The 16,098-nt window shown below is 45.7% G+C and overlaps 1 protein-coding gene across 1 annotated transcript in view; it reads left to right on the top strand.

The window, feature by feature from the left end:
* Window positions 1–16,098, top strand: part of dock1 (dedicator of cytokinesis 1) — a 161,556-nt gene that overhangs the window by 32,388 nt on the left and 113,070 nt on the right. Inside the window, 8 exon segments of the mRNA XM_068736926.1 lie at window positions 1,621–1,719; window positions 2,516–2,588; window positions 5,440–5,543; window positions 5,982–6,165; window positions 11,178–11,275; window positions 12,933–13,022; window positions 14,286–14,386; window positions 14,467–14,595. Of these exon segments, the coding sequence (XP_068593027.1) occupies window positions 1,621–1,719; window positions 2,516–2,588; window positions 5,440–5,543; window positions 5,982–6,165; window positions 11,178–11,275; window positions 12,933–13,022; window positions 14,286–14,386; window positions 14,467–14,595 (878 nt within the window).

Genomic DNA, 16,098 nt, shown 5'->3' with positions numbered 1-16,098 from the left:
GCGTGGGGAAGTGTAAGAGGATCTCAGTGGTGATTATAACGTAAGTATAGCTGTGACGATCCAGGCTTCTGTCACATGGAACAGGAAATACATGACAATACAGACATTGGCTTGGTTTCCTCATTGTGATTATTTTTTTGGATGTGCTATAATTAGTTCCGGCATTACTGTTAAACACAGTTATACGATTTGAGTCAGTGACGGCCGTCACCAGTGATCGAGGGACATTTGATGACGTCTACGGGTGTCATGGCCGCGTGTCCCCGCAGCTGCCGTCGATCCACATGACGTCTCAGTGTCGTCCATTTTTTGGTTCTCCAGGGATCGGGGCTAATTGGCTTAATTCTTCCTCTTCCTTCCTGGAGTTTAATTGGCATGCAGGAAAATTCCGCGTCTGAGATGAGAGAGACACACTTTCACATTTTAACGTCTGAAGCTGTTTCAGCGTGATCTTTGAGAATAGAAACTTTCTCTTGAATTCACCTTAAAACTTAGGTCAGTTTTTTAGTTTTCATCAAGTCGCTTATATAATGTAATAAAGACGCCTCCGTACACCAGGCACTTGAAAATAGCAAAATGGAAATTGCTCTCGTTGAGTCAAGGTTTACTTTAGGTTAAACCTTTCTCTCTGGATGTTTCCCTCTTATCTCATTCATTCTTCTCTTTCTGCCTCTGAATTTAGTCATCCTTCCTCTGTCTCAAAAAGGGTTTGTGATGCAGCGTAAAGAGAGGCTGGATAGCGACTTATCGCCCCGACATATTAGCACAAAACCCAGCTCACCTGCGGCTAGACCTCCACCACTTTCCCCTCTTCGTCTCTCCAGAATCTGAGGCTGTCATGAATCCTGGCCTTTTAGTTAAGAGGAAGGGTTGCTGCAGCTAGCACCTGCCCCTCCACCCCCCCCCCCCCCCCCAGATCTGCTCGGCGTGGCTGGAGGGGCCTGTTATTCCTCATAATTGCTGGTTGTCAGAAGCCATTAGTGTTGGAAGTATTTTAGCAGCACCATGGCCGGGGAGTCAGCTGCAGTAGTGGGAGGAAAGAGGTACGCTGGCTGAGCGCGGATTGATAGAAAACGAGGCACGCGTGCCCTCCGCTGTCACTCCAGCCAAACCCCCCCCCATGGGACGCGTAGTATTTTACATACGCACCCTGACCCGTTGTAGAAACGCGGGGGACCCCACTAGGGAGACCGATTTACGTGGCAGGTTCCATCAGCACCAGCTGGTCTCGCTTCCTTTTTGCGCCTGGCTTCCCTTCCGCTCCTCACTGCATGGGAGCCACGGCTCCTCCTTAAATAATTAATTTCTAATTTATTTCTTATTTCCACAATGCTGTCGTGAGATTGGCAGCCGACAGGCAGGTGTGCATGCATTAACTACACCCAGACTTTTAAAGGCCACTACTAGATAAGCTTTGTGCCCCGGGGACTATATTCTCTGAAATGAGTGCTCGCCAGTCTTCCACATGCTGCAGGTGTGCTAATGGTTTGACACTTCTAATAACGCCGCCGTCATGATTTTGCCGCTCAGAATAAACTTACAGCTTTGCCAGTACAACCGTATAATCAGCGGTGTTGCTTGATCACTTTGATTTGTCGTCTTTTCTTTCTCGCTATCTAGAGCGTGATCTTCCCCGGAGCCGGAGACGAGGGGATCAATGAGTACAAGTCCGTCATCTACTACCAAGTGAAGCAGTCCCGCTGGTTTGAAACGATAAAGGTGCGTCGCTCTCCTTCCCTCTGCAGTGGTGAATATGAACGCATGGGATGGTTGATGGTGGCGGCAAAAGAAATGTATAGAACAACAAGTTATTGATTATATTTTGTAGCTCTTTCACTACAAATCACATATACTTTACATCACAAGTAACCATTTCGCAAACCAGGGCTCCAGACTTCAGAACCGACCCGCGAAAACCACCCCAAATCCCAAATGTTGCTATCATCTATAGTTGCTAGTTAAACATTAAAATGTATAAATAAGTATATGTTTTTTTTTTGCTAGCGCTATAGAGATCGCTGGATTACCAGGATGGGTTTAAAAACAGTCCACATTATATCTTGAGTGAACTGCTGTGTCTTATTGTTGTACGTTTTAGTTCATGTAAAGCACTTTGTGGGGGAAAATAACAGCCACATAAACTTTTTTTGTTGTTGTTATCAAAGTGCAAATACCTCAGCAGTGTATTTCATTACAGAACGGGAGTAAATGCTGCAGTTCGCTGCTTAACGCCTCATGTTCCTCCGAACAGAAACCCTCGGTCCTGCTGTGTGTCTCGCTCCATTAGCTGTTAGCTCCTTTTTTTTGTCCCAGAGGCAGGGGAAGATCCGTTTGTCCCGATATACATTTTCTATCGACAAACGGGACGACGTTAGTCTCACTCCGTTTGCAAACCATTCTACTTTGAAATAGTTTCTCTATAGTACAAAAGTCTAGAAATTTTGAGGCGCATTCTGCTCCCGTGTCCTGAAGGAATTGTGCCTTTGTGACGCTCTCTTTCTGTCCTTCATCTCAGGTCGCCATCCCTATTGAGGACGTGAACCGGAGCCACTTGCGGTTCACCTTTCGCCACCGTTCGTCGCAGGACTGTGAGTACGAATGTCGGCGTTTTGAGTAATCGGTGTTTGCCGATGAACAGCTGCGCAATTGGCTGCTAATCTATCCGCAGCAAAAACAAAAAAAATGATGGAAGCCATCCAATCCGAGCAGATGCGTTGCACGGGGATAAATACGTCCAAGCTCACCCTTTTGTCACATTCGTCAGAGGTATTAGCTTGCCCTCCATGCACAAAGCAGCATCATGAAGTGGCTTGTCAGAGGCTACAGCTGGGGATGTGAAAAATGCCCGAGGGGGACCCGGTTTATTTGTTGGGACCAGTGTCGGGCTGAATGCAGCCAGTGTTGTATCTCCTTCTGTTTTTTATCACCCCTTCCTAATCCTGGGGGTGTGGTGGAGGGCAAGGGAAGCCTGGTACTGGCAGCCCTGTGCCCGTCCCATCTGCCTGCCACATGGCGAAGGCCGTTCCTCCAGCAGCAGCAGGAGCGGTGCAGGGAAAAGGATTCCGGTGGGGGGGGGGTGGGGGGCAAAGGGAGCCATGACAGGTGTGTTAAACAATCGGCTCGTAGCGCACGGAAGGCAAAGCGGAACTGGAAAGGATGTCGGCGGAGGGAAAGTATACCTTTTCACTTTTTTAGTAAAGCAATCTGCAGCTGCCGTCATCCTCCAGTTCCAAAATCCTTCAGCTCCGTTCGCCTCTTCGGCGACATGCAGGTGGTTTTGGAGGAAATGGCCGGGTCTCGGAGCTCGGTCGCTGGCTGATAATCCACTTGGAGAGCCTTCTTGTCATGCTCGGCACCTTTTGCTTCTGCGGGGACTAATGCTGTTACGAGGCACGCCTTTGAAACTCTGTGACTTGCTGTTATCCTGCTGTAATGGTTGCTTTAGAAACTGGCTCACCTCAAGTGACTCTGGGACGGGAGGGGGATGCTGATGCTGCCAAACTTTAACTTGTCCCTGACAATTGACAATAGAGGGGATGTGTTGGAAACATGTATTGGCTGGATTATATATATATATATATATATATATATATATTTTTGTACGTGGTGTATCCCTTTTATTTCCCTGTCAGCGAGAGTGTTAACACTTGTATCCCATCATAGGAACACCTGGTCATTCATATCCCTGTACACATGAATCTAGCTTCCAAGTTTCTGATTGGCTGCATCTGTGCGGGCGTCAAGCCACTTGGTGTGAGTGGCCTTTTTCGATTTCTGGTCTAGCATCTGTTGCATACACCACTCGGCTGGATTTTAGCTTCTCCATTTTGATCCCAAGTACCGGTAGATGAACTGATACAACATGTATCCTGTCCATCACCACGTGTCACGCTTTTCATATCGATGTGTAGTGAAGGGGTTGTTACCGAAAACCGGGGAAAAAAAACGATAAACGCAAACCCTGACTCGTCACCTATTGTGTAATTAGTTCCTCCGTGATATTACTCTTTAAATGCAGATATCACTGTACCTTCAAATATATACTGTCTGCATTCTCCCAGCAAAGCACTTTTCCAGGAAGCAGGGAGGCATTCATCTCTCTACGTGTGAAGACTGCTTGCAGAAAAGCAGAGATGCTCCGTTAAAGAAGTCCTTTCAGTCGTCCGCCTCTGCCGCCGTCCGCTTTGTGTCCGTCCCGCTTCCTCCGCAGCTTCTAGCGTGCGCTGAACTTTTTGGAGCGACAGAGCTGCTCAATCGAGGCCACAACGAGAGCTCGTGTGCTCGGTACCTCTCAACCCCCCCCCCCCCCCCCCCCCCGGTTCAGAATCAGGCCGTTTTTTTATCTGACTACCTCTCCAGCATTGTCAGGCCTCGTCAGACCGACGACTGATATTGCAGATGCCGCCGTGGCTGGAAGAGATCACCGCCGTCTTTTCGCTTCCGTTTCATCCGTCATTGTGCTATACCGCCTGGGTGAGCCGGTGTTAGTGGGTAGTCTCTTTTAAAACTGTGGCACAGTACACACAACATCAATCTGAACTGACAGGCCACCTTAGAGAGGGGGGAAGTCTGCAGAACTTCCCAACAAACTTGACTTTGATTGGCTGAAAAAAAAAAGAAGGTATCTCTGTCCTGAAAGTGACACTTTTTACCCGCTCCAAAAAAATGTGTTTCTGCTCTCCGTAGGAAGTCGCTAATACATTTTTTGATTTCTCAACTGGGTGGCATGCGTACGGCGTTTTCTCTCCAGTGGTTCCTCTAAAGCCAGCCCAGCAATTATTCACCGGCGAGGCTGCAGGCAGCAAACCAATGAGGGGATTTATGCAGATGGAATGCGAGAGATACTTCGATGAATCACGTCTCCCCGCACGTAAATCCGAGCTTGTTGATCCGCGATGATGATATATGCCGGCCCTCTCCAGACGCCCGGTTACAGAACAAAGTCATAACTCTCGAGCCTTGTTTATGCAGCGCTTGCCCTCAACCGTTGGAAACGCCGTCGTATGCGCACACACGAGCAACGAGCGTCTTTTTCTTCGCCCCCGAGATGGATTACACAAACCGTTCGCCGCTGCAGCCCTGAGATCAGGTGCAAGTGTTCATTCATATGCTAAGAGGAGGTGGACACACGGGGGAATCTCAGTCCAAAACCTTGTGGCTTCAACAGCAGTAATAAGCCATCGAGAGAGACGTGTTAAAAAAAAAATCACATGTTTATGATCACATCAATCGTGGTTGTGATCGCTCAGACGCTGCTTTTATTGGCTTGTAATTTAATAATTTCTATCATTGCACCTCCCACTTTCATGTGAACACATACGACATGATTGGGAGTATTAGTTCGCAAATATTCACAAAAAGCAAAAGTACACATTTTTAAATAAACAGGAAAGGAATGTATAATCTCCCTTTTTCCCGTTTCTTTTCTTCCTCCCGCAGCCAAAGACAAATCGGAGAAGATATTCGCTCTGTCTTTCGTGAAGTTGATGAGGTACGACGGCACGACTCTGAGGGACGGCGAGCACGACCTCATCGTGTACAAGGTAAATGCGATGTAGCCCATAATAACCCCGTCGGATGTATCCGCCGAGCCGGCGCCTCGTGACCACAGATATGAGTCCGAGTTGAAAAATTGGCCTGTCTCATTAGGAGTTGGCGTAATAATAGCTTCTTTGTCTTCTGTGGAGAGTTGCGTGGTTGGTACTCATCCACCCCCGCAGTGAAATGAAATTACTTTCCAATTAAAATCCCTCGTATAACGACACCTTTACCGTGCCCATTTATCTTAATTGAAAAAAGTTGACGTAGGAACAATTCTCCCAATTAGATTTGTCTTTATGTTTTTTGCATTATCAGTCAAAGTTTAGCAAAGAACTCTCACATGCAACAGCTAGCAATGAAACATCCTTTAAAGCATAGAAACTAGCATAAAAGAGCTAGGAGACACGGATATTTCACTCGTCTTTTCCTGGATGAACCAGGCCGAAGCGAAGAAGTTGGAGGACTCCTCTCTGTACTTGAGCCTTCCCGCCACAAAGATGGAGCTGGAGGAGAAGGGCTACTCCACCACGGGGAAAAACTCCCAGAACCTGGGCAACTGTTCCATCAGCAAGGACTCCTTCCAGATCTCCACGCTGGTCTGCTCCACCAAGCTCACACAGAACGGTAACAGCTTCTATGCTTCACACTCTGCATTTGCATAGTTTGTCTCTTTCTTTCGTCTTGTCTTTTTCTGAAGACGCCCTCCTTATCTGTCCAGGTATAAAAGAAACACAAACGGTAACTTGTCCTAACAACAACCTGTAAACGTTTGCTTGTTTGCAGACGGAGAAACGGCAGTTATCGTCTTCATCTGTACTTGTAGAAAGAGCTCTCGCTGACGAAAAACATATTTCTTTTTCAATGTAGTTTAGCCGAGTAGACCCTGGATGTTTGAAACCAGCTTTGGGCCACAGCTTCTGACTTTGAAGGACGGATCATCCGTGCGCGCTAACCATATATCACTCAAAGTGGGACTCGGGGACCCCTGCCGTCCCGAGCTCCTTCCACCCTTGTCTTCACATGGTGGACGTTTGCCCTCGCCCCAAGGGTTGTCTCTATCTTTTTATTTATTTATTTTTTCTCTCCTCCTGACCTACTTTCTCTTACATAACTCCCTCCTAAAGAGTCGGTGTCAGTCAGTCCATCTCTGCTCTGTTTACTGTTGTCAGTCTGGCGGAGTTAATTTCCCGGGGTGCTGCGAAGATCTACGCTTATTAAGCTAAGGAAGTCCCCATCTCTGCCCCGTGGTAAAGGGATTAAGGATTTTGGCCTCTTTTGTTTCCCCCCAGCCTTTTATACACGTTTACAAATCCCGACAGACATTACTGTAAACCCTCTCGGACGTGTTGGTATTTGCACACTGTGTTCACGTTGCGCATTGTGTGAAAAGCCGGTCTGCTGCTCCTAGCTCTGATTTCACAGTTCCTCTAAACGGAGCCATCCTAAACGTCTGCGTGGCTTTCCTCTGCGCTTGCTTCCTTGTTCTTTTCTTTTTTGGTATGCAGGACTGAGTCACCATTTTAATTAGAGCCTAAATTGAAAGCTTCCTCATTCCTCTCTGTGCTTTTTTGGCCACAGCCTGCAAGAGGGTGAGAAGGAAGAAGGGACGGAGTCGCCGCAGGCCGGCTTTGACTCGAATTGAAATGAATTGTTTTTCGCTCGCCTAAAGCAACAACAACCTGTTTGAATACAAAATTCATCGTGCTCTTATGTTTTTGTTCATGGCAACACGGAGCTCATTTGAAATAGTCCGACAAAGGATACGCTTGAACTTCGAAGCAAATTGATGCTTTGTGCGGCCGAGGTCTTTTGCAGTCTTTTTGTAGTATATGATATAATCCTTTTTGAATATTTGAATATTTAAATCCTCCCTTCAGGAACAGGGGGTATCGCAGAGTAAAGTAAGGCCAGAGAAGATCGGCAACTTGTGGGTTATTAAATCCACTTAAAGTCCTCTCTTAAAGATTTTAAATTGTATTAAAGGATAACTGCTTATTACAACGTGACAACATCGCTTTAATGTTCAGCCGGACTGTCCAAACCACACCCAAAATGTTTATGACGATCTCTCGCTGCACGGAAAACTATGCGTTCACATTAGGGCAAACACAATAGGTCAAAGTTAATCCAGTGGTTTAATGCGTTCACCACAATTCATGTTTACAACAAGAATTACAACTCTCTGATCGTGTGATCGTTGCTCCCTTTTCCTTCCTTTTAGCAACGTGTTTTCTGCTCTCCTAGATCCAAGCAATTAACTGTACAAAGCGAGGACATCCGTAAACAGAGGCGCCGCTTTGTTTTGGTTGTCTAATGCGAATATGAGAGACAAAGTATACGAGGGGTGGAACCTCCGCGATGTGACTTCCGTCTCAGGACCTCCTTGTAATATTGAAATACCGACACGGTTGTTGATCTTCTGGAAACGCTGGGATTTTCACCTGACGGTGGCTTTGGTGCAAGAGGAACAGTTGTCTGCAGCAATCTTCTTCAGTACAACATCTTCTCTCTAACCAGCCACATACTGACTCAGAGCCCTGATGTGACCTTGTGGAAAATCGCGGTCCAATAGAGACTTGAATTAGGAGGAAAAAGGTCGATTTTTCATTGTTGCATTCGTAGACGTGGCCCAGATAAGGTGCACAATAAACACTCATAAAGCCACAGAAATGAGGTCGCTGCAGAACCCGGAGCAGGCCTTGGTTAGATCTATTCGAGGGGAGACTTTTGTTGCTGCGTATAATACGTTCTACTGCGTGAAAGAGGAGGACGTTGTGCGTTGCTACGGTTTTTGTGATTTAAGTTTAGTCTGCGGTATAAACTGTCATTTAAATACAGTCGTGTGTGTGTGTGTGTGTGTGTGTGAGTGTGTGTGTGTGTGTGTGTGTGTGTGTGTGTGTGGCCTCCTACTCGGCTCGGTGGGCGGTGACGTCAGCAGCTACAGTTACAGGAGCAGAACCCGCCCACTCCGGTTACAGTAGCTAGGGACGTCAGGAGCTCACGCCCTTGTCTCAACTGTCGATGTACAGTATTTAACAAGAAGCAATCAATCACCACTTCCTCTCCCCATCGTCCACTTTGCATATCCTTTCTACACTTTCCCTTTTTCCCTGTGTGAGATAGACTGGCAGCAGACTGTGTGTGTGTGTGTGTGTGTGTGTGTGTGTGTGTGTGTGTGTGTGTGTGTGTGTGTCTCCGTCTCCTGGTGAGAAGATTCAGTCCGGTAGAGCGGCTCCTCTGCTGATATTTACCTGGCACTTTGCGGTGCTAATTTGCAAGGCCCCAGTAGGCGCTTGGGGATCAGGACGCCTCGTCGGCACTGCACACCGAGTTTGATTAAACAGAGAGGCGTGTGTGTGTGTGTGTGTGTGTGTGTGTGTGTGTGTGTGTGTGTGTGTGTGTGTGTGTGCGCGTGCATGCATGCATGTCTCCCAAGGGATGTCATCCCACGCCAAAGCTCTAGGAAAAGGTTTGAGTTCTTTTAATAAATCAATGCAGAGCCAATCTCTCTCTCTGACTGTGTCTGCTTTATTAAAACCTAGAGGCTCTTTTGAAACCTTCACTCACTCACTCACTCACTCACTCACTCACTCACTCACTCACTCACTTCCTTTCTGTTTCCTTCTATTCTGATTCATCGTCTTCTATTTTCGACACCCCTTCTCGGCGATCGGAGCGTACATATCGACGACCGAAGGGATGCTTGACGATTGATTTTTACGATTTTTGAATAACTTTTAACAGACGTAGGAATTTGAAATCCTGAATTACAAACCAGTTTTTGATCTCTGTTCTCCACCAAGAACGTTGCTCTGCGCTGGTAAAGAGTAGTCAGCGTCATCACGGCTTTGATTTGGATTGTGATATTGAAGATAAGATAACGTTAAAGGGAACATGCTGTGATAAGAGTCGCACAGAACACCGACAAGCTGTTTAGAGGAGAACAGAAGAGAGGAGACGTTGCTGTCAATTCGTTTCTTTTTCACGTTTAGATATTTTAAATAAAAAATGTTCGCCCTCTTTGATAAATGTTTGTTTGCCTAGCTTTAACTGTATTGCTTGCAACGAGCTTGTAGCCTGGACAAATAGCTGATGGACACTTCTAAACCGATACGTCTTTTATATCATTCAACATGCTCAACAGTCGTGCTCTCGTTCCATTCCAACAGTCCTTTGAATGCCCCCTCGCAACAGACTGCTTGCTTCGTACACATGACACCTCATCCCTGATCCCCACATCTGAGATGAAACACTCAGATTTTTTTTAATTTTTTTTTAAATTATTAATTAAGCTAGATTTATGCATGCGGTCTCCCAGCGCTGGGAGCTCGTGTGAAGTGGCTGCTGGCTCGTCCCCGGGTATTTGCAGTGTGCTTCACTAAACGAACGCTGGAAGGAGAAGAACAGATCTAATGGCGGCAGAGCTGGGAGTGGACCTGGTGAAACATGTTGTATTAAGAGATAGGAGAGAGAAGTAATATTTATACTGTGTAAAAATATGTTTAAAATCTGCCTTGCACTTTTAAACCAAATCCAAGGCTGTAACTATTAAAGAAGGAAAAAGAACACGCTGTTACGACTACTTAGTGGTTCTGTTTGCTTGTTAAAAATCAGGCGCTTGTACGGAAAACAAACATTTGAATGCTAATAGGAAGTCTTTTGCATTTTAGTTGTTCGGTGACGATGTAACCTACTCTCCCGGAATTGATTATTCCACAGCTCTCCATCTGCCACTTCTGTAGCTTTTTAAATTCGGCTGCCTACAAAGACGTCCGTTCTCAAGCAAGATGTTGTTTGTCGCAGACCACATCTCACACACATACACACACACACACACACACACACACACACACACACACACACACACACACACACACACACACACACACACCCTGCCTCACTGTCCCATGTGCTGCAGACGGCGTGACCTCTAGCAGCAGTTCCCCCGGATGATGATTTATTCTCCTTACATTTGTCTCTCTGAGCGGCTAAGCCTACAAACACATATATCCTTTGGGGAGTGGGGATCCCTGGGTATTTTAGATGGGGGGGGGGGGGGGGGGGGGGGGGGGCTCTCCGATAGCCGATCAGGCATGGCGAGGAGAAAGAGGGGAGAAGTTGAGCTGCTTTTTCTACGCAGGCGTGGCTAATGAACACCATGAATCCGCTATACCTGCGCTGGTTAGTCGATCGGTCGATTAATCGATTTATTTAGCCAATGTCTTTTAACTTTAAAAAAAAGATCTGACTTGGTTTAATCTGACAAATGCACATTTTGAGACTCCCAATTTGCTAATCTGCCAAAGGTGGTCTGAACGAGCGCTCCCTTGAGCGTGGTTAATCGCGCCGCGACTCGTCCTCTCGTGACTAAATTAATTTTCCCATGATTAAAGGAAGAGATCTAATAGAACGACTTACGCCGCGTTTAGGAAATTCACTAACCGACTTGTGACATCTCAAACAAATGGCCCCACAACACTCATTAAAGTCAAAATGTTCAACCGTAATTGTCATTTCTCGCTGCCTCTCGATCTCTCTTCACGCCGCGTTACCATTGGCAGGGCGAGCATCACGCTGCGCTTTTGTGGTAATGGCTTCTTTTTTTCTTTTCTTTTTTGCTTGTTTGTTTGTTTCAGTGGACTTGCTCGGCCTGCTGAAGTGGCGCTCCAACACCAGCCTGCTGCAGCAGAACCTTCGTCAGCTGATGAAGGTGGAAGGCGGCGAGGTCGTCAAGGTGAGATGGGCCGAAAGTCGCCGCGCAATGCGCCCGGCTGCACGTCTTTGTTTTAACGATGAGTCGCAAAACTCTGGTGCGTTCAGAGCAGGAGCCAAAAAACGAACGGTCTTAACACACCGTCTTTTTTTTTTTTTATAACTGTTGTATCCTTGGAAATACATCCTCCTCCCACCAGGTTAACAAAGCAAATAAAAAAATATAGACCTCAACAGCTGGCGACATTAAAACAAAGGCAGTCGCAACCCTCAGTGTTCCTGAAGGTTACAGCTTCTTGGCAGCAGTTTCACAAATGACTTCACTGTCGGAGGGAACGGGTTGCTAAGGAGAGAAGCACAGAGCGCCGTGCACACACACACACACACACACACACACACACACACACACACACACACACACACAGAGTGTGGTGAAGGGCAGGAGATGACCCGCTGTCACACGCTGTACGCAGGCCCTTGAATTGCTCAGCGTGGGGGCGGAAGAATAAATCAGTCTCCAGATAAAAGTTTAGCGCGGGCCGGTAGGGGGGCCTGTCAGATTGCAGCGTATCGGAGGAAGTCCTTCACCCAGACAGTTTTGATCAGGCCAGATAGATGTGTCAACCACAGCTGGACCGGTTCATTAAACCACAGGGGTGTGATTATTATTACCAGCGCATTAAGCACTCAATCTCTCCAAAAGCTCTCCGAGGCTGCAATTACATAACTCTTTCAGCGTGGCATTTAAGAGACGATTTATCAACAGGGTATGTACATCGCTATGGGCGTATGCTGTTTATTAGATACGATACATACGGATTAGATCAGAGATGAATCACAGGGGGGGTGTTTAAGAGGGTTATCAGTTGTGTTTTTATCATCATTTTTTTTTATTTTCTACTGATATTAAGTGAACAGGTCACTCCTTCCTTGTCTCCGTCGCGCCGTCTGGCCTTTGTGAGGTTGCGTCGCGCTCTAACCTCGTCACGGCGCCTCTTGGCGTCGGCGTTTCTGGAGGTACCGCCGACGGGGAAATTCTTACTGTCTTCACAGCAGTGTACTGGCTCATGTTAAACAGCTGTTAAAGGGCAGCGCATAGCCCTGTCAGAGCAGGTTCAACCTGCCATATAGTTATAGTTCGGCTTTATGGGCTCACATTAAACACGTTTGCGTTCATGATAACAAACGACAAATGAGTTTGTTAAGATTAACAATTTATTGCACTGAACATCTGTTTTGTTGTAACTTGATGTCAGCATTGAAGCAATATTAGAAGGATTTGAACCGAATCGCCCGGCTCTATAAGGATGCATTTGTTCACCGAGTGTTGGTGTTAGAGCCCCCTGCTGCAGATGTTCTGCTTCCACTCTCTGCCCAATATAGTGTTCACGTCCCGCATAGGTGCTTGGTTTGACTGCTATCATGTATTTCCGTGTCTCTTACTCTGTTATTAGGGTTTTTATGTCTCGTACGACAGGTAATTTACTGGGCCCGAGGTCGTTTATCACTTTAAATGTACTCCCTAAAAGAGGAAAGAGCTTTCCAATTTGACTCCGTTTGATTTGAAAGAGCAGTGAAAGCAGTTCTGGCACTTTGCCAGTGAAGCCCGGTCGACTTCCATTGTCCATGTTTTTATTGTTGTGCCTGCCGTAACACGCTTTGTGCCTCTGTCATTCTAGTTTCTGCAAGACACCCTGGATGCTCTCTTCAACATCATGATGGAGAACTCTGACAGTGACACTTTTGATACTTTGGTGTTCGATGCCTTGGTAAGCAAAGGAGCAGACGGGGAGAAACAGCGGAGCGGAATTCACACCGGGAGAGGTTCTTTGTCAGTGGGAATAAACACGTCAACGCATTCGCAGCTCAGACGCAAATATAATATGTTGTCAAATCTTTCATATGCTAAACACCTCTCTTGACAGGCGCCTTTGCTCTGCGTGTTGGCCCTTTTGATTTACCAACAAAACCTGTTTGTGTTTCCTGCTTTAAGCTGTAGCTCTAAACCACCAGGGTAACAAATCCATTTGTTTTTTGTTTTCGGGAGAGAGAGCAGAAAAACAAAGTATGATGGGAAGAATTTAATAGTCTTTTCTATATGCTGTGTGTTTGAGCATGACTTACCTGTGCCGCCAAGAGTCACTTTTGACCACACACATTTTTAATGTTCAAAAAAGAAGGTGGTGTGTGTGTGTGTGTGTGTGTGTGTGTGTGTGTGTGTGTGTGTGTGTGTGTGTGTGTGTGTGTGTGTGTGTGTGTGTGTGTGTGTGTGGTCCGCCTCACAGTAAAATGCCTCAACTGGGACACCTTCCTGCATCTCTGTTGACACAACATGGCAGTGCAGTCCACAAGTATTTGTACATTAACATACTTTTTGTTGCTCTGGCTCTGCACCTCAAGTACACTAGGTTTGAAATATAACAGTGAATCGGGGACTTGACTTTTAAATCAAGTGATATGATACCATATAGTTGCAGTTCCTGCAGTTTGACTCTCTCCAACACCAAAGTCCGTACTATAACCTCAGTCATTGTCTCATTTTTACATCCCAATGTGCTACGTTACAGAGCTAAAACAATAGAAAATGTGTATATTGTAGCTCACAAATTATTCCCTATTGTTTGTAAATAAATAGGAGCCGGGCTCATCGGTTACAGACACACTGCATCTTATGTGGCATCACCGCTGCATTGATCTGCATGAATTTGTAGGGCCAGGGTAGCATTTTGTTCACGTTGCTTGTTAAAACCATTAAAGGTCTTATTTTATTTACAGAATCGAGCACGTGGACGGCCAAAAGAAATGAGCCTTTGCCATGTATTAAATCAAGTGTTTGTGGCCATAGAGGTGACAAGAGTATTTGACAGAATCGTCTTAACATCGTGGGGTATATCGGTTTTCTGCTCGAATGCAATCTGGTTTAATTTCCCAATCTCTGCATATTGATTAAGACAGGCAGTTTTTTTTTTCCTGCTCTCCATTATGAGCGATGTGGTTTACATTCTAACGGATATGTCTCTGTTCTCTGACAGGTGTTCATAATTGGGCTTATAGCTGACAGAAAGTTCCAACACTTTAACCCTGTCCTGGAGACCTACATTCGAAAGCATTTCAGTGCCACGCTGGCGTACACGTGAGTTATTTACCCTCCGCACAAGTAGACCAAAGACATTTACAGCAGATTTAACAGACTCTATATTGTTGTGTTTGAAGGAAGCTGACCAAAGTTCTGAAGAACTATGTGGACAACGCTGAAAAGCTGACGGAGCAGCTCCTGAAGGCCATGAAGGCTCTGGAGTACATCTTCAAGTTTATCGTCCGGTCCAGAGTCCTCTTTAACCAGTAGGTCTTCTTTAACCAGTAGGTCCTCTTTAACCAGTAGGTCTTCTTTAACCAGTAGGTCTTCTTTAACCAGTAGGTCCTCTTTAACCAGTAGGTCTTCTGTAACCAGTAGGTCTTCTTTAACCAGTAGGTCTTCTTTAACCAGTAGGTCCTCTTTAACCAGTAGGTCTTCTTTAACCAGTAGGTCCCCTTTAACCAGTAGGTCCTCTGTAACCAGTAGGTCCTCTGTAACCAGTAGGTCTTCTGTAACCAGTAGGTCTTCTTTAACCAGTAGGTCCTCTTTAACCAGTAGGTCTTCTGTAACCAGTAGGTCTTCTTTAACCAGTAGGTCTCCTGTAACCAGTAGGTCCTCTTTAACCAGTAGGTCTTCTGTAACCAGTAGGTCTTCTTTAACCAGTAGGTCTCCTGTAACCAGTAGGTCCCCTTTAACCAGTAGGTCCTCTGTAACCAGTAGGTCCTCTGTAACCAGTAGGTCTTCTTTAACCAGTAGGTCTTCTTTAACCAGTAGGTCTCCTGTAACCAGTAGGTCCCCTTTAACCAGTAGGTCCTCTGTAACCAGTAGGTCCTCTTTAACCAGTAGGTCTTCTGTAACCAGTAGGTCCCCTTTAACCAGTAGGTCCTCTGTAACCAGTAGGTCCTCTTTAACCAGTAGGTCTTCTGTAACCAGTAGGTCTTCTTTAACCAGTAGGTCCTCTTTAACCAGTAGGTCTTCTTTAACCAGTAGGTCTTCTGTAACCAGTAGGTCCTCTTTAACCAGTAGGTCTTCTGTAACCAGTAGGTCCTCTTTAACCAGTAGCTCTTCTTTAACCAGTAGGTCTTTTGTAACCAGTAAGTCTTCTTTAACCAGTAGGTCCTCTTTAACCAGTAAGTCTTCTGTAACCAGTAAGTCTTCTGTAACCAGTAGGTCTTCTGTAACCAGTAGGTCTTCTGTAACCAGTAGGTCCTCTTTAACCAGTAGGTATTCTGTAACCAGTAGGTATTCTGTAACCAGTAGGTCTTCTTTAACCAGTAGGTCTTCTGTAACCAGTAGCTCTTCTTTAACCAGTAAGTCTTCTTTAACCAGTAAGTCTTCTTTAACCAGTCTTCTTTATAACCTTGTCTTCATAATAATAAACTTAATTTATGAAGCACCTTCTAAAACAGTTACAAAGTGCTTTACAATATAACGGTCGAACACTCGAAGAGAATGAAATTAACTAGAAAGCCCAAAACTAAACGCACAGAGAGTAAAATGGAATTAAATGTCATATAAAAAAATAAATAGAATCACAGAAAAGCAATTCTAAAAAAAGGTGGGTTTTTAAAAGTGATTTCAAAGAAGAAACAAGGTTTGCAGCCCTGATCTCCTCAGACGGGTTGTTCCAGAATCTGGAGAGGGATGCCAGAGAGAAAGAATACAAATTCATGTTATCGCCAAGTGATGAAGACGTGAGTGATGGTTTCCAGATTTTGGAGGGAAAGAAATGGTTTAAAGAATATTTCTACTTATCGCTTGTTGACTTA

The sequence above is a fragment of the Cebidichthys violaceus genome, unplaced genomic scaffold, assembly GCF_023349555.1.
Source record: "Cebidichthys violaceus isolate CVI_PGR_0920_01 unplaced genomic scaffold, fCebVio1.0.p SCAF_74, whole genome shotgun sequence".
NCBI classification, from domain to species: Eukaryota; Metazoa; Chordata; class Actinopteri; order Perciformes; family Stichaeidae; genus Cebidichthys; species Cebidichthys violaceus.
The sequence above is the reverse complement of the archived record's forward strand: the minus strand, read 5'-3'. Positions and strand labels throughout refer to the sequence as shown.